We start from the raw sequence: 19,326 nt of genomic DNA, 5'->3' as shown, positions 1-19,326 counted from the left end.
ATCAATCAAATAGACCTATGTAAAAAAAAAACGTGCTGGACACAAAGGCTCAGCCTCCCTCAAGCAGTACTCTGCACATACTATCACACATCAGTACCAGGAAAGTAACACATTCTATGTCCACAGAGAGAGGACATGTGGCTGCTCTTGTGGGGCCTGTACATCTCGGCTGATTTTAAGCTGCATCCTTCCCTGTAATAAGGCACAACACCATGAGGGTACAGCTTCTGTGAGTGTTTCTAGCGATTTATCAAATCTCAGTGGGGATTTTGGCATTTCTGAACTTGAAGTTGGTGCCAAAGTGAGGGTGATCATGGACACTGTGCTCTCTCTGTAGTAACTAACTTTGGCAGCAACCCCTAAACCTTTATGCAATGCTTTCATTTAAAATTTCAATGTAAGGGGGATAGAGAGTTGGCTCAGCAGTTAAGAGTACTGGCTGTCCTTGCAGAGGACCCAGGTTCAGTTCCCAGCTCCCACATGTTAGCTAACAGCTGTCCATAACTCCCGTTCCAGGGGATCTGATGCCCTTTTCTGATCTACACAGGTACTGCATGACACAGGTGCACTCACATACGTGCAGGCAATACACTCATACACATAAAATAATAATTTTTTAGAGTGCACCTGTGTCGTACAATGCCATGGAGGTCAGAAGAGGGCTTCAATTTCAACGTAAATTAAGCTAAATGAAAAACACAGTTCCATAGTTATTCTAGCTGCGCTTCCAAAGTGCAATAGCAACATGTGGCCAGTGGCTAAGGTACTAGACTTTTATCCGGCCTTCTTATTCCCAACATACTTGGCTTTCCAAAATTTCTAACGTATGGCATTCATTCTGGTCACACCTGAATGGCTGGCTCCACTTGAGCATAAGACCAAAGACCCAAGCATTATCTCATTGCAAACAGCTGCAAAATCTGTGCCACCAGTATCTTCTACTGTGCATGTCTCATAACCCTCAATGCATCACCACAATACTCTTGTCTTACCCCATTCAGACACAGGCAATTAAGCAGGTTGGGAAGTACTTTTAAGAGGAATAATAACTTCCTAGCTCATTCAATCAATTCAACTCCTTGATCTCTCCCATCCTATTTATACCAGCAGCTAATTTTACTTCCTCTAATCCGAATCAGGTCCCTACCGTCACCCTAATTCCAGGCTTAAGAACTACTCCAAAGTAATAGATGGCATGAGTACATGATACCACATTATTCTACTTGGAAAAACTGACTTGTAGCCACATGCATCCTCCACTTCTCTTTTGCAAAGCCATGTCTTTGCAACTATGTGTATGCCTCAGTTGTCTCCACAGGAAACCTGCTGCACATGTTAATTATTCCATTCAATGCCTGTCAAACGCATCTTCCTCAGTACTCCATCTTCAACCTCAGCCTATAATCAAGTGTCCTGTCTAAGCAAATAAAAGCACAACAAAATACTTCCTTGTTGTTAGACTCAGAGGTCTGAGATTTTACCCTACAGGGAAGATCACAGCCTGTTATAGGTGCATGGATGCTAGCAGAAGGAATGAGACCCCTGGGTCAGGCAAAAGCTTTTCCTACAAGGACACCAAGTACCATGAGCAACAACATACTTGCTTTAGTTTTGCAAGCCCAAATTCCCAGGTGACAGGTACACAAGGCTGGTACATCATGGAGAGGCACCTAAGCTCAGGTGCCTCAAATCTGTTACAGTGAGTAATACATACATACATACATACACACACACACACACACACACACACACACACACACACACACACACATTTTTGTTCTGTTTTGTTGGTTTTTTTGAGACAGGGTCTCCCTGTAGCCTCAGCTAGCCTGTAACTCACTATGTAGACCAGGCTGATCTCTATTTTACAGAGATGCTAGGATTAAAGACATCGGCCAACACACCTGGCTTTGCTTTGTTTTTGAGAAAGGATCTCACTATGTATAACCTAGGCTGACCTGGAACTCAATCCTCCCGCTTCAGTCTCCTGAATGCCAGGTTACAGGTATATGCCTGGTTAACAGACGTATTTTTGAGTTCTTGAGGAAGGCATTGTCTCTTGTCCAAGGCTTATATAAGCATTTTTGGAAAAGAAAGTCTGTAGCAGAAGCTGTAGTGCCTTGCTAGACGGCATTAGGAAACATGAGGCACTCCTCTAACAACTGCTTCCTGCGATAAATACTTTGGTTTTGGGGGTTTGTTTGTTTCCGTTTTTGTTTTTTTTTTTGCGTTTTCTTCACAGCAACACTTCTCAAAACACTAGCCTTACCCCATGTCTCCAAATGAGCCTCCGATTCATATAACTCAGTGATATGCAAATACATTGCTCTTGTACAGCTCTACTCCCTTTCCTCAATTTGCAGCAGTGTTCTATTAAAATTAGAAAGCAAACAGGATGTTGTTAGTTATTACATAACCATGCGTAGTGGCTCCTTAGGGCAATGCAGTTTTTCTCCTATACACCTCTTTTATGTTATGTGTACACATGTTATAAATACACTACATTAAAGCCCTAGCAATGTATCACCTACTCAGCATTTCCTACAACTGCTTGTTAAATAGGTTAAGAGGAGAAAACATATATCTCTTCTTTTATAATTACAAAATCACCTCTGCTCACAGTATTTTTCATTCATGTTTTAATCTTGTGGGGAGATCCAGACCACCATTCTGGAATACTTGCTTTCAGTCTAAAGAACGTCAATGCTTCTGTTAAGTGTAAGGTAGATTCATCAGCAAAAGTTCTCATTTTTTGTCATCTGGGAAAATATTTTACCTTCCTTTTTGAAAGACAGTTTTGTGGGCTGATGGAGTTTGGCTGACAGACTTTTCTCAGAGCATTTTGAATGATGCATTACTCACCACCTCATGAGCTCCATAGTTCCAGCAGGGAAGTCAGCTGCTTTTCTTACTGGGAGTTCCTCTAAATGAAATGCCATTTCTCCTCCGGTGCTTTTGGCATTTCTCCTTGTGGCTGACTTATGTCCATGTTCCCGCTCGTTGTCTATTTGTGGATCTCCATGTTTACCTACTCAGAGCTGGCTAAGGCTCTTGGACATGTAGGTTACCGTTTCCCTAAAAGTTTCCTAAGTCCACAGGCATTTTCCTTACACTCTCTGCTCCTTTCTCGCTCCCTCCTTCTGATATTCCCACTGTGCACATACCAATGCATCTGACCATGTCTCCACCTCTTGAGACTGTTTCTAGTTCATTCTTTTGATCTCTGTATTCTATCTATCTTCAAGTTTGTATTTTCTTCCTTTTGCCAGTTCAAATCTGCATCTGAGCCTCTCTAGTAAATTTTTTATTTTACTTCTCAACTCTATAATTTTTATCTGCTTTTTAAAAAATAAGTTCTCCTTATTGACATTTGACATCTGAAGCAGCATTATCAGCAGATCTTCATTTATTGCTGTTACTTTGTGTTCGTTTCTGGGACCTGTTTAGAATGTCTCTATAAAGTTTTTTTTTTTTTCTGGTAAATCTGATATCTGGTCTGTCTATCAGGCATTTTTAGTGGTATGATTTTTGTCTACTATAAAGTACATACGTTTAAGTTTCTTTGTATGCCTTACAACTTTATTTCGTCCTGCTGTGGTTGAGAACTGGACACTTTAGGTGACTCTTACAGCACCTAGGTTTACTGATACACCTTTTCCACCTTTGAGGGTTTCTTCTTGTTCTTTGCTTGTTAATTTTTACTAACTGGAGTTTATTCCTTTAAAGTCTTCAAGTTCACATGGTCTTCTCTGGGAGAAGCAGCTTTGCCATACCCATTTACCCTGGAATTACAGAGGTTTGGGTAGAGCTCTCTTCCTCTCTTTTCCTAACCAAATCCAGCTGTTAAACTTCACTAATTGCTGGCTGATGGCTCTATTGTCTTAGACAGTGCTTTAGGGCATGGATTGGTCTACAAACAATACAATCAAATTCTGGCTCCCCAGAGGAACAGTTTCTGAGATCAGTGGTTTTTTTGTTTTGCTTTGTTTTCCTAACTCCAAGAAAGCCCTTTCCAGATGTCTTATTCCTTAGGTTTCCTCTGCAGACCAGCAGGCTGACAGCTGAGTCCCTATCAAGAAACTCCTCTTAAATGCATTTCACCACAACCTCCACTGTTCTTGAGAGTATGAAGCTTGAACTTCTTTGCTCTCACTTGCAAATAGTCAGTTCCTTTGGGAAGGCATTGGGATCTATCTGTTTTATGGTCCCTTTTTTGTTCCCAGAAGAAAAAAAAAAAACAAACTCTGAATTAGTACCCAGAGTTAGTCAAAGGTAAACTTCTGCATGACAATCTCACTCTGGAAGGCGAGAGCTCTGGAAGGAAAAGGGGGAGAGCATCCTGGGGTCTTCAGACTGCCTCAGCTGGCATGGAACCACTGTCTTATGACCCAAGGCAAGAGTGATTATTCTAGTTTGCCTTCAATTGCTGCTGTGACAAAACACTCTGACCAATACCAACTTGGGGAAGAAAGGGTTTATTTAGCTTACATCTCCCAGGTCACAGTTTATCACTAAGGGAACCCAATGTAGGAACTCCAGGCAGGAACCTGGAGGCAGAAGATGGAGCACAGCCATGGAGGAACACTGCTTACTGGCTTGCTCCCCTGGCCCCTGCTCAACCTGCTTTCTTGTGCAATACAGAACAACTGGGGAGGGGGGCGGGTTGGCAATGTCCACAGTGAGCTGGACCCTCCCACATCACTCAAAAATCAAGAAAATACCTCACAGACACGGTCACAAGCCAGTCCAATGGAGGGAATTCTCCAACTGAGGCTCCGTCTACCCAGTTGTGACAAGTTGATAACTAAAGCTGTCCAGCACAGTGATACACATCTCTGGGCAGACAGTCCCCAATTCAACTTTATGCTCCAGGATACATCCCTAGCCATAGCAAATGCTGGCCATCCTGCTCCTTCTGGGAAAGCAGCCATCTCTTCAGAGGCTGGTATCAAGACTTGGCTATGTAAGTCTGGACTACAATCTAGCTCTATCTCACTGAGCCGACAAGGGGAAGGGGTGAGACCAGGGCTAGCTCGAACTACTGTCTCATTTCTTACTGTTTGTGGAGAAACATCTCTTTGTTTGCTGTTTGCCCTTAGGATCACTTATGTACACTTTCCCCCTTTTAAATACATCTCATGCCAGAAGCTGGTTTCCCATTTGTTCTTTAACATGAAGGTAAAAGGAAACATGCACAAAAGCTCTATTCATGGTGGCTCATTACACCTTTTTTTTTCCTCCCCAGTACTGAAGAATCAAGCCTGGGGACACACATCAGCAGGCCCAGTACCACTATGCTACACCCTCAGCCCTCATTTCATCTTCAGGACTACAGACCTTACCTGCAAGCCTGAAAACCTGAGTTCAGATGCCTAGAAGGCATGGAAAATGCCAGATGAAGTGATTAGCATCTGTAATCTGAGCAAGATGGGGGCAGAGACAAAAGAATCACGCAGAAGTTCCTGGGCCAGCCAGCTTAAGAGTATGTGGCTGAAGCCAAGTGTGGTGGCACAAGCCTGTAGTCCCAGCACTTGGGAGGCAGAGGCAGGTGGATCTCTGTGAATTCAAAGGCCAGCCTGGTCTACATAGTGAGTTCCAGGACAGCTGGGGCTACAAGGAGACCCTGTCTCAAAAAGACAAAAAAAAAAAAAAAAAAAAAAAAAGCTAAACAGCAGAAACAAGAGAAACCCTGCCTTCCAAACAAGATGGAAAGCAAAAACCAATTCCCAAAAGCCTCTGACCTCCAAACACATGCTCTGACACAGGCATACCTACACTATTCAAACACACATCATAAATACACACATACAATATTAATAATGTCAATTGATAATATATTTACTTATAGTGTTATATAATTACACGATACTTCTTTTTTAAAATACCAAAAGCACATTCTGCTTGCTCATTCACTGAGTTGCAAAGAATTCATAATCAAAGAAATGCCATCTTTCCTATACTTTCAAGATCTGTTTCTCAAAACACAGGGTAGATCTAATGTGCTTGGTTGTTAGAATATTGGGAACATTAAGAAGATCCAGTCTCTTTTATTTCAAGATTACCATTGCTTCTCTATGAATAAATGTTCTAGGACATACCCAAAAAGTAGCTCAAAGATTTCAGAGATGTTTTGCTTCTTTATAAAATAAAGCTTATAAAAAGGTATCTAGATAGTGAAAGTTGTCCATTTGCTTTTTGGTACATTTGTGAAACAAAATAAAGAAGTTTCATCATTAACCTGTGCCAGGCATGTCAGGCCTCAGGACACTCCCTCAAGTAACATAAAGCCATTTCTCTCTCTCCAAGTAGTCTCTGACAAGTGTCTATTTTCTGGTGCATGGACTTACATATTAAACCAGGAAAGCGTCTGTGGTCTCCAAAAGCAATCAAGCTGCCATGAACACCACTGCTACACTCCTACACAGAGGATTACAGGTCAGGTTCTCATATTCTAACGGACATGTGGATTTCCTGTTGGGCTTTTACTAGACTTTCATGGAGGGAAAAATCGGTGTCTTGATATGAAGCCAGCATCTCCAAAGCAATTGATTGGCATACAATTATAATATGCACTAAAAGCCTACCCTATCTTCTTGCCATATAATATTATTTGTCAAAGATTTTAATGCGGAGTTGGAGAGATGGTTCAGCTGGCCTGGAACTCACTGTGTAGACCAGGCTGGCCTCAATCTCTTAGAGATCTGCCTGTCTCTGCTGGGATTAAAGGCATACACCACCATACCCAACAAAAATAAATTTAAAAAATAAAATAAGGGGGCTGGAGAGATGGCTCAGCGGTTAAGAACACTGATTGTTCTTGTAGAAGACCCAGGTTCAAATCCCAGCACCCACATGGCAGCTAACAACTGTCTGTAACTCCAGTTCCAGGGGATCCAACAGCCTCTTCTGTCCTCTACGGGCACTGCACAACACGGGTACACTTATCTACATGTAGGCAATACACATAAAATAAAAAAAAAATAAAATATTTTAGCAAAAAAATAAAAATAAAAATAAAAGATTTTAATCCATTAATTTCTTTTAAATAAAGTATCTCTTCCAACACTATATTCAGGCTATATATTTTATTCTATCACCATTAACTTTGGCATAAAATAACGACACACACAGTTTCTTGAAGATAAGATTAAGAAACATTTGATCCTCTATTAAAAAGGAATAACACCCTGCAAATACTAGATGAAAAAATATTAAGCTGTGAGAAAAGCTTAAAATGTGTATACACATGCACACACAATATCCCACAGAGCCACACCATCCTTTAATTAGTAAGAATTTCCATTTTAAATGAGATGTTTTCCATATATATATGTTTTTGGGGTTTTTGGGGTTTTTTTTTTTGTCTTTTTGAGGCGGGGTCTCCCTATAACCTGACCTGAAACTCACTATGTAGGCCAGGCTGGCTTTGATCTCACAGATCTACCTGCCCCTGCCTCTCAAGTGCTGGGATTAAAGACATGCACCGCCACACCCAGATCAAATATATTTTTCTATAAAATTTAAAATTTTATCTTTATGTGTATGAGTATTATACTTGCATATATGTAAGTACACCCATGTTGTGTAATGCTCACAGACGTCAGAAGGGGGTGTTAGATCCCCTGGAACCAGAGTTAAGGATGGTTGCTAGCCACCACGTGCATGCTGGGATTTGAACCAGGGTCCTCTGCAAGAACAGCCAATGCTCTTAACCCCTGAGCCATCTCTCCAGTTCCTCAAATATTAATTCTTATAAAATTAAAAACATGCAAAAATGAGAGCAACCTAAAATGTATTTTTTTAAAAAGAAATGTTGGAGGGTTAGAGAGATGGTTCAGTGGTTAATAGTGCTTACAGCTCTTGCGGAAGACCTGAATTCTGCATCCATATCAGGTGGCTCACAAGTAACAGCTTGTAACTCCAGTTCCAGGGGATCCAAAGCTCCCTGGCCTCTTCAGTCACTTGCATACATGTGATGCACATAAACTCATGCAGGCAGACACACATACACATAAATAAAAATAATAAATAAAAAAAAATAATTTCCAGCAGGATTAATCCCAGCATTTGGGAGGCAGAAGCAGGTGGCTCTGTGTGAATTCAAGGCCAGCCTGGTCCACATAATGAGTTCCAGGCCAGCTGGGGCTACAGGGAGATCCTGTCTCAAAAAGACAAAAAATAAAAATAAAAAAAATAATTTCCAGGACTAGAGAGATGGCTCAATGGTTAAGAGTATTAGCTGTTCTTGCAGAAGACCCAGGTTTGAATCCCAGCACCTACATGGCAGCTAACAACCATCCATAACTCCAGTTCCAGGGGATCCAATGGCCTCTTCTGTCCTCTGCAGGAATTGCAAGACATAGGTGCACTTACATACATGCATGCAGGCAATACACTCATACACATAAAATAAAACTAAATAAATCAAAAATATAATTTCCTACAGCAGTTAGTTGCAAAAAGAAAAAAAAAAGATACAAATTTAAAATTAAAGGTTGCCCTTTCCTTCTATTTCGCTGTGTTAATCACTGTCACCAAAGGGAAGTCTTAAGCCGGATTTTAACACCTCAAAGTCAAAACTTGCCCATAACAAAATCTCTGATGGTGCACTCAAGTTAAGTGTAAGAAAAAACGAGTAGCTACTGAAGGCTAAACTCCAAAATGACAAGAGCCATGCAGGGCAACTGTGAGCACACAGGGAACAGGGGTCTGGGTTATATTTAAACAGGATTAAGGAATGCAGAGGGTGAGAAGATTTGCTCCAGGGGGTAGGCTTCCTCCCACCAGAAGCCTGAATACTTGTGGGAGTTCCGCCATGCTTGGCAACCTCAGCTATGGCCTGGCAACAAAAAAGACCCTCAGTCACATGATCAAAAGGAATTTTTGGTTTGGGAGCTCTTTAATCTCAGTTGTTAACATCTGGAATTTTTGGTTTGGGAGCTCTTTAATCTCAGTTGTTAACATCTGACTAGAGTAAACAAAACACCTTTCCTAAGGAAACAAATATGTTAGGGGGATTTAGCTAGGTGATTTTGTAAAAAATTGAAATTACTCAATGGACAGAAAATGACAGTACTGACAGGCACAATCAAGGGACAGGTGATCCCAGGACAAAGGTACAGAACAGCTATTTTAGGTTTGCCATAGTGTGTTCAATAGCTGTTTAAAGAATTCAATGAATGTACTTACCAAATATCTCCCCTCCACTGGCGTATTCTGTCACCAGGTAAATCATCCGCTCTGTCTCCATAACCTGTGCAGAGCAGGAAAGTGTCAGGACATGTCAGACACAGACGACAGGCTGACACTACAGGAAGGAAACTACTGGCTCCCCTTTTGTCATCTGAACTATTAATAACCTTGCTGTTTAAAGAAAACTTAATACAGTGGGAGAGACAGAAATGCTATTATGAAGAAAGGAGAAAATAGGTATTCCTCCCAGTACTTAAAAGCAGAAAACATTTACTACTTGAAAGTCCTCTTGTTCCCTGAGGTCTCTACAATCTGATAAACTGAGAAGCAAGTAGCTAGGAACTAAAAAAAAAAAAAATTCAATTTCACAATTAAAGCTCAAAAATGCCCCTCCCAAAAAATCCCAACCAAAATGAAAAAAGTCCTTAGGAAAAATACTGGAAATTGGTTAAGGACTACACAGAAACCACACAAAATTTACTTTTTATAATGGAAATGTCAACTTTCCTTTCTATGCCCACTAATTTTCAAAAGTGGGGGAAGAAACCAACACTTTAATAACATGACTTATTCACTCTGGCTTTGCCTTCACTATTTTGCTTCTTTTTAAAAAATTTATAGTGCTGTTTTCCTTGTAGTCAAGCCTTTTTAAGTCATATGTGAATATCTATCACACTCCTTACAAAGATTTCAAACACCCAATATGTAAAGAAACAGCCAAAGGTTTACCCCCTCTCCATCTGTATCTCATTCTCCCAGAGAAACACTGTTATAACTTAGCATCTCTCCTCTAACAGCAATTCAGTAAAATAAGTGAACAGCATATACAATTTTAGCTTTTCTAAGTAGTCACATTTTGGCTTAACATTGTTTGTTTGCTTGCTTGCTTTGAGACAGAGTCTCTCCCCGTAGCCACAGGTATCCTGGAACTCACTATGTAGACCAGACTGGCCTTGAACTCACAGAGATCCACCTGCCTCTGTCCCAAGCAATGGGATCAAAGGTGTGTGCCACTAAGCCTGGCTCTAAGTAGTCACATTTTAAAAGTAAAAAAAAAGTGGCAACAATTTTGAGATTTTTACCTCAGTATGTCCAAAACATTATCATCTCAATGATCTTAATTTTGTTTTAGATTGTTTCAACTTTTACATTTAAATTAATTAAATTAAATTAATTAAAATTCAGTTCCTTAGTTACTACAGCAACATGTGAATACTCAACATGTAGTCCACAGCCTCCATGTTACACAACACAGACTAGACTTTGGTTACTTTACAGTTATTAAACTACTTGCCAGCTACTTTTTATCTCTGGATGTTAAAACCTTATACATGCAGTGTTACAACATAAGCATATATCTTATTTCATTTTGTTTTGTGGTTTTGTTAGTCTGTTTTAGAAGGGTCTTGCTATGTAGACCAGGCAAACCTGGAACTCATTACAGAGTCCAGGCTGGCCCTAAACTTGCGATCCTCCTGCCTGAGCCTCCCAGGTACTGTGATTACAGGTATGTAATCTTTGTAATGGTTTCAGCAGACTCCATTGTATGAATACATATTAAGTTAATTTTCCACTCAAATAGCTGTGTCCTTTAAAAAAAAAAACAACTATATATTGGTCAAATCAATTCACTGTTTGAGAGATCTCTTTAAATACTCATTACGTGAGAAAAAAAATCACCTATATTAAATATATCAGAGGTGTTCAGTAAGTATCGTTTTGTGTATTTCTTTGTATTCCTTCCTTTTCTTAAACTTCTGTTAGCTGTAAATGTTCTTTTACTACTCCTGAGAAGTTGTTTTCTGTTAAGGTGCTCACATTTGCTCCCTCTATAAACCTGAGGAGACTGGCCTGAAACTGCCTTGATCCCATATGCAGACAGCCTGCCAACCTTTCATCCTGCAGCTCAGAAGCTCCTCTGAACAGTTCTAGTTGCCAGAAAGAAAAATAAAAGCCTAAAAGAAGGCACTGTTCAAGGCCAAGGCTAGAGAAAGCAAGTTTTTTGCTGTTTATTTTGTTTTGTTTTGTGAGACAGGGTTTCACTAAGCAGCCCTGGCTGGTCTTGAACCCCCTATGTAGACCAGGCTGGCCTCAAGCTCACAGAGCTCCTCCTGTCTCTGCCTCCTAAGAACTAGGACTGAAGGCATGCGCCATCAAGCAAGGCTAAGAAGGCAAGTTTAATAATCTAGTCCAGTCTGAGTTACAATGGACAATCTTGGATGATTCGCTTATAAGGCTGATATCTACAAAGTAGCCTTCTGAATAGGGTCAACCTAAGCCCCACAATTACTTTAGGATGATTTTCTTCAAAAGTGGAGTCAAGGCATTCATTCAGCTGCCAGAAGTGATAGTGTATGCCTTTAGTCCTAGGAAACTTGGAAGGATGAGGCAGGAGACTCATGAGTTAGAGACCAATCTGGGCTACAGACAAAACAAATAAGCAAAACAGTTTTAATCTATCTACTAACACAGGAAGGAAGTCAAGATTAAGCTACCCGCTGCCTCACAGAACTTCAGGCAACATCAGAGAGGTTTACAAGTTTGCTTCTTGGAAAAGGTAGGTGTTATCCAACATAGTTTCATATGATAAATTCATACAAATGAATTAAGTCAGTAGGAACAGGTCTTATTAATTCATTTCATTATGTGAGCAGCTGATGCCAGCATAGAGTTCTACCACTGCGCCTTAACCACACACCTCACATCATGTTTTCTTTTCCATAAAATCAGCAGGCTATGCAGGTTTGCCCATTGTGCCATACTGAACACATCTGTGTCAGGAAGCATTTGCTGCAGACTAACAGCAGCAAACATACTGAGTGGGTGGCCACTTCCTTGAACTTAGGAGATGAATGTTCTGCTGCAGAGCTCTGAGCAGGGCCAGCCTATGCACACAACACGCTGCAATCTGAGAAGCCCCACCTCTCTAAAAATATCTCTTCCACCAGCCTGCTGGCAAGGTCTTCCCTTCTTGTTCTGAAATTCCATCCATCAGAATCACTGCTTTCACAGTGAGGCTAGAGAACCATTGTGATGAAGGCATGAAGCAGACATGCTTCTTAAGAAAGTAAGAAAACTGTAACAGAAACCACTCTCGTGGCATAAAGTTTGCCTCCAGATTAGCAGTAACAATTAACACTGCCTTGGAAAACCAAGCCCAGGGATCTACTAGAAGAGAAAAAGGGAGGTTTTGATTGAGTTGAGACAAAAAGTCACACTTGAAATATCCTGTGCCACCACAATTCATAACACGATCACACAAACTGGCATTGTGTTAGGAAATAACACTCATCTTTAGTTTTTCATCTCTCAAAGTTCTCTGGTCCTTTTGGGTTTCTCATCCTGTTGCTCTAAATGAAGGAAGCTCTCATCACCTCCTTACACTCTGTGTAATTCTTGCTGAGAATCAAGCATCACTATTTAAAGGACAAATGAAATGGACCTGCCTGGTTAAAGCAGAGCTCACTAGTAAAGAAACAGGAGAAAGATTAGGCTGAGAAGCACGGAGCAAGGAAACAGAAGAGTATGGCAATGCCAGAATGAACACAGAAACAAACAAACAAACCTCCCCCTACCCACACTTTCTTCAAAGGCAGCTGTGGACACAGCAGACCGCCTTGGGCTCTCCTAGGCCACTCACTGGTCCACCTACCTGGTAGAGCCTGATGATATGCGGGTGGCAAAGCATCTTCATTATCTGAACTTCCCGGAAAATCTTCTTCAAGTTTTCTTCATCTAGCTGGGTCTTATCTATGATTTTGATAGCAACCTGACAAGAGGAAGAAAATTCAGGGATACGTTATTAAAAGCTGTTACTCAGGAAAATTAAATTCACTTTAAACCATTATACTCTATAAACACAAACTGCTAGTATTTTGTTTCTGGAATATCAATGAGGAAAATTAAATTAACTCTTTTAAAAAGAAAGGAATTGAATTTCTAGCAAGTTTGTCTCAAAGAACAGGCTCCAAAAGCTAGTTAGTCTTCTGCAATAACTGATGTCACTTATATAGTAAAACCCAACGGCCGAACACTCACAACTACAGAGCTGTGGTTACAGCCTGGATCAAATCATGCTTCTGTGTCCACAGAGTAGTAGGCAGGGTCTCTTGTTAGACAAGAAGCAAGTGTGATAGGCCCATGATGCTTGTGAGGTTCTACCAGGGTTTACTTTCCCCCACTTGACTGAGGTTCACATAACTCGATAGGAAGAGGAAGAGTAGGGGAGTGGGAGCGGGGATGGGGGCAGCAACAACTGTATTATTTACCACGACCAGTCACAGCTCTTGGCGCCTTACCTACACAACTCACTTAAACCACTTAACATGTTTAAACTTCATAACTCACATAAACCTCATAACCTGTTTCATTAATTTGAAAACTAAGGCACACCGAGAATAAGCAGTGAAGCCAATGCTAAGTGATTTACAGTTAGTATGTGGTAGATGCTGGTCGCTTGCCTTTAAAGAGCAATTCTTAGTGGTAAAGTCATACAAATCTGATCTTTCTGTAGCACACACACTGCTTCAGAACAAAGCCCTTTTCTATTTGACCCAGTATTCTCAAGCACATAGAGTTTTTGAGGAAGTCTCATTATGTAGCCCTGGCTGGTCTGGAACTCACTGTATTGCCCAGGCTTGCCTCAAACTCTTCCTACCTCAGCCTCCTAAGGGGTGAGATGACATGTATGTGTAACCATGCCTGGCAACACCACCATTTTTTAAAAATTTTTGTGTATTTCATACATAAAATCATCTTTATACCCCCTTTCCCTTTGACTCCCTCTCATAGTCCCCCACTGGAGTTCATACATTCTGTCATTTGGGTTAAAGCCTATTATGTGAAGTTAGTGTTCCCAGATGTCACTCAGTGCAAGTTTATCCACCGGGGTTTGGTCAGCCTATCTAGAGTCTCTCCCTTTGAGAAGATAAGCTCTTCCTCACCCAGCAGTAATCAGCTGCCAATAATTCTTCCAATAAGACTGGGGCTTACTGTCCATTTCCACATGCTGTGCTGGGTTTTTGTCTGCCTTTGTACATGCTGACACCATTGCTGTAGGTCTGTATGAGAAGGGTCCCAGGCCTCTGTAGGACTATTTCCATATGGTCATGTACCTCTTCCCTGACTCTGAATCTTTCTGCCTCCTCTTCCGGAATGGTCCCTGAACCCTAGGTGGGTGGAACTCAACATAGGAGTCCTGTCCAAGGACCTATACTCTGCAGACTCTTATTCTCTGTATTTTGGCCATTTGTGGCGTTTTGCAACACCAGCATTTTAACGTAGAATGAAAGATGGCAGACTGTCTTAATCTACTAAGTCTTAAACTTTCTCATAATTCTCAGTGAAATACTCAAATGTTTCTGTATCTATTTCAATTATGTAACCAAATCATAAATCAGTATCAGTAACTATTTAGCTTAGAGAAATAAAGATTATATGGAACTATACAAGATAAAGTATCCACATGTATGAGTGTCTAGCATAAAGATGACATTCTTTGCAGTTTTTTCAGGTATCAGATTGAAGATTATGGAAGATTATGGAAAGGCAGTGAGGTTTAAACTCAGTTCTCAGAACATGAGTGAGCCTAGCCTACTGATGGAATGTGATGAAATAAGCTGGTGTAACCTAAGCTACCAGGATTAACCAGGCACGGCCTAAACTTCCAGGAGTGTGAAATATCTACTATGGGAAAGAGCTGTTCAACAGAAAACATAGCACTGGAAGTTCTGGTTCAAACAGAGGATGTTAAAGGCCCTCCACCCAGGAAAGAAGAGCAGGATACAGGGAAAGAATTCACAAAGGCAGAATTTCACCATAGAAAAATTGGGATAAGCAGAAAAGAAAAGGATTTAATAAGGAGAGAGCTTTCTGACCTGTAAGAAGCCTTGGGATGTATGACCTTTGACCACTGACATTTCTACCTTGTGTCACTGAGCCAAATCACACACAAAACTCCAATAACTGCTATCTGCACCTGCTTCTCTCAGGACAGCTCTCCAGACAGCATCACGACAAACAATTATCTCTTTACAGAATTCCTATAAAACATCAAATTCCTGTCTGCTCTTCAAGGAAATGAGATTTAAGATTCCTCAAAATATTGAAAGGTGAAGTTTTGCCTAGCAGCTGAGTATCAAAAGCTGGAACTCTAGAGAAGTCAAGTTGCTTAGATTCAAATTTTTAGAACTATTTTTAATGCATAACATAAAGCAAGTCATTTTATACATTTTGGCTCATCTATGAAATATGTGTATGTGAAGGAGGTATAGAACCTTCTTTAAAAATACTTTATTATTTTTATTTTATGTATATGAGTGTATTGCTTACATGTATGTAACACATGTCATGCAATACCAACTGAGGTCAAAAGATGACATGAGATTCCCCTACAACTGGAGTTACAGATGGTTGTTAGCCACCATGTGGGTGCTGAGACTCAAACCTAGGTCTTCTGCAAGAGCAGGCAGTGCTCTTAACCACTGAGTCATCTCTCCAGCCCCGAGAACCTTCTTTCAAGGGCTGCCGGGAATCAACCAATAATGTATGCAACCTGCTTAAGAGAATGCCTGGAACTGATAAACATACAAATACAGTTAGAACTCTATTGAGCCACAGTTTCACCCTCTATAGCTTCAGTTACCAACTATAATCTAGAGATATTAAATGGAAAAGTCCAGAAGGTACCAGGCACAGGTTTAAAATTGCATAGCACTCCTAAAAGCTTGAGGAGGTCTTTACTGCCAGCTCCTTCCTGCCTGGGACAGGAGTCATCCCTCTGTCCAGTGCATCCCGGGACATACTATCTTCCTCTTGTCACTTAGTAGCCAATCTGCTGCAACATGGCACTGCTTGTGCTCAGACACCCCTTGCTTCACTTATGAAGTGCAAGAGCAGCGATGCCGGCAACTCGGCACAAAGAGAAGTCAGAAGGTTCTTCCTTCAAGTGAAAAGGAGAAAATTCTCATTGTAATTAGAAAGAACAGGGCATGGTGGTCCACAACTGTAATCCCATAAACTAGGAAGGGGGATCATGAGTGTGAGGCCAGTGTGAGGCAAGACTCCCTCTCAAGAAGGCAAAGGCAGGCAGATCTCTGTGAGTTCAAGGCTAGCCTGGTCTACATAGTGAGTTCCAGGACAGCTGGGGCTACAGGGAGATCCTGTCACAAAAAGACCAAAAAAAAATTTTTTTTTAAGTTTTTTTTTTTTTAAAAAAAGGAAAAGAAATTATATATAAAGCTAATAAGATCTACAGCACAATCAGATTGGAAGATGGCAGAGTCATGTAATTTTTACTACAGTATACTGTTATAATTATTTTATTGGAGAGAAAGGGAGTTGGTACTACCTATGGCTCCAAGCATCCCATACATATGGTTCTTAGAACTTATCACCTACAGGTGGGGGAGGGGGTACTGTATACATTAATTATAGGTATTGATGTTTTTCAATATTTCTGGAACTGAGACCTTAATCTATAGGCATTTCAAAGTATGGATTCAATTTATTTTACTAAGTAACACAAACCTGAATCCAAAACACATCAATTCTTTATTCAAAGGCAAGTTGGGGACCAAAAAGCAAAATAGCTAACAATTTGTGGGCAAGATTCAGAATCTCTGCCAGCTGATGTGGGGAGAAAATGGAATTCCATTCAAAAAAGTCACCCTGAGCCACAGGATGGAACCCACAGCAGGGCCTGATCCTGAGGGCTGGGCCTGAGAGAACTACACACATCACATCAGGCCTAGTTTCCTTGCCACCTCTACCAAGGAGCTGCCACCCCTAGATGACTCTTGGGATTACTTGGCAATGGCACACCTGCTTCTTGGGACAACTTCCTGAGGCTCAGTTGCTAACTTAGCTGCTAGCTGGAAAAGGGAGGTTTTCTAAAACGGCAGAAAAAGAAGCAACGGAAGGGGCTGGAAAGATGGTTCAGCAGTTAAGAGCACTGCCTAGTTCAGTTCCCAGCTCACAACCATAATTCCAGTTCCTGGGGATCCAACGCCCTCTTCTGGCCACTGTCAGCACTGCATGTATGTGGCACACTTACAAACATGCAGGTAAAACACTTATGTACATTAAAAAAAAAGTAAGGGGCCGGGCGTGGTGGCGCACGCCTTTAATCCCAGCACTTGGGAGGCAGAGGCAGGCAGATGTCTGTGAGTTAAAAGTCAGCCTGGTCTACATAGTGAGTTCCAGGACCCATGCATGGAAAAATAATTTTTAAATTAAAAAAAAAAAAAAGAAGGAACAGAGAAAAACAGGAAGTCAGGGAGCAGGGGCTGGTATGTGACAGGATTATTTTGAGAACACCTGAACAGAACAATGAACATGAATTTTCACAGCTACAGACTGTTGGAAGCTAAGTAATAAAGGCTTTAAAGTACACATAGGACAGGAGTGGTGGCGTACACCTTTTGTCCCCGCAGAGGCAGGCAGATCTCTGTGAGCTCAAAGCCAGCCTGGTCTACATAGCGAGTTCCAAGCCAGCTGGGGCTACACGGAGACCCTGTCTCAAAAAGACCCAAAATTAAAAAATAAAGTATACATAGGCTGCCCCCTAAAAGTTATGTCTATAGCAAAAGTCAATTTACAGGTAAAGAAAAGACAAACTCCCAAAGAATACGTTTTTAGAGATTGGATCTGGAAATCATAGGGCATATAATTACACTTGCATATGAAAACTACAGCAAGAATGAAAGTCCAAACACACTGCAAAACAGACTGTGTACTTCTAAATTGGTCTGTTCAACAAAGAATCCTTTTCATTTGCAAAGTATATGATATTGTGAATTGGCGCTCTAATATTAATTAAACATGGCATCGCACCAAATATGTTGCTAAATACATACAGATTGTGAGGGTCCTAAGAATTTCCTCCTCAAGACATTTCCCTTCAATGAACTCTTTAAATGGGCACGTGGTAAGAAAAAAAATGAAATTCAGATCATGACAAAGTCCTAGTTCTTTATTATTCATTCTAAAGGGGAAAAAATGGCCATTTCCCCCTTTTAGTTCTCACTTCTAAAACCACAGTTCCTTTAACTCTTACCTCATTTTTACAACACTGTAATATACACAAAAGATAAAGTTGAAGAAAATAGTGGTTTCTTCCCAAAAGGCAATTAATGCCTTTGCATATTCTGACACCATGTTCACAGGCTAGATAGGGTGACAGAATCAAAGCCAATAAGCCCAGGGAAAGCTCGGTGTTAAGATGAAAACAAACCACTTTCCCCATCGCCCATCCCCATCAAAAACCCCTAGCGGGAAGGTTCCAGTGAAATTCTATGACAAATGAACAACTTTTAAAAAAGATTCTGTTAGGAGGAAAACTAAGAAATTCCTCCAAAAAGAGAAGGCACACCCGCAGACAAGCTGGGAGACACAAATGGGAGAGAAAAGAGAGAAAAGTTAAATTGGATAAATAGTCCCATTCTGTTAGATAGCACTCATCTAAGATGATGCACGTAAGCTAATTAACCTAGCAGTTAACGAGGCATTTCACCAGAATGACTTCTGAAAGCCGCCATCTCACAGAAAGTTAGTTGGCCCAAGGTCCAAGGCACTCAATGCTCAAACACTGCCTTGAAGAGATGTCCAAGATATATTCTACCCACTTGATTGAATTCTATTTAGAAAACATTTACTGAGCATCTGGTTGACTGACTGAACCCAGCCCTCGCAGCTCCCTGGTAACCATTCTCTTCAGAAACTCTCAGAGAAAATGAAGTCTTACAGCCAAAACCAGCAGTTCTCAGGAGTTTGGGTCTTGGGACATAAATCTTAGAGGGAAAGCCAGGCAGTGGTGGCACATGCTTGTAATCTCAGCACGAAGGAGGCTGAGACAGGATGGTCGCTGAAAGCTTGAGGCCACTCAGGGCTACATAGTGAGACCCTGTCTCAAAAAAAAAAAAAAAAAAAAGTATTGAGAGAAAAAAAGTTATTGACAAAGTTCAAAGAAGTTCTGGTTATATACACTATTCACTTAGAAATCAAATTAAAATCAGAAAATGAATAAATTTCTTAAAGACAAGCATTAAAAGCACATATTCCATCAGCTTGTGACAGCAACTACAAATCACACCACAGGCATCCTCTGGTAATCTCCATTTCATAATTGTGAAGATG

At 40.8% G+C, this 19,326-nt stretch overlaps 1 protein-coding gene across 5 annotated transcripts in view; it reads right to left on the bottom strand.

The window, feature by feature from the left end:
• Sik3 (SIK family kinase 3) overlaps nucleotides 1–19,326 on the bottom strand; it is a 260,278-nt gene that overhangs the window by 106,144 nt on the left and 134,808 nt on the right. For all 5 annotated transcript variants that reach the window (XM_008850934.3, XM_008850939.3, XM_017802667.2 and 2 more), the window contains exons 2-3: nucleotides 12,845–12,961; nucleotides 9,190–9,253 (exon numbers count right to left, since the gene is read on the bottom strand). In XM_008850934.3, coding sequence (XP_008849156.1) covers nucleotides 9,190–9,253; nucleotides 12,845–12,961 — 181 coding nt within the window. The remainder of the gene's footprint in view (nucleotides 1–9,189; nucleotides 9,254–12,844; nucleotides 12,962–19,326) is intronic.

Source organism: Nannospalax galili, unplaced genomic scaffold, assembly GCF_000622305.1.
Source record: "Nannospalax galili isolate Female #2095 unplaced genomic scaffold, S.galili_v1.0 scaffold265, whole genome shotgun sequence".
Lineage (NCBI taxonomy): Eukaryota > Metazoa > Chordata > Mammalia > Rodentia > Spalacidae > Nannospalax > Nannospalax galili.
This window is presented reverse-complemented; position numbering and strand designations above follow the sequence as displayed.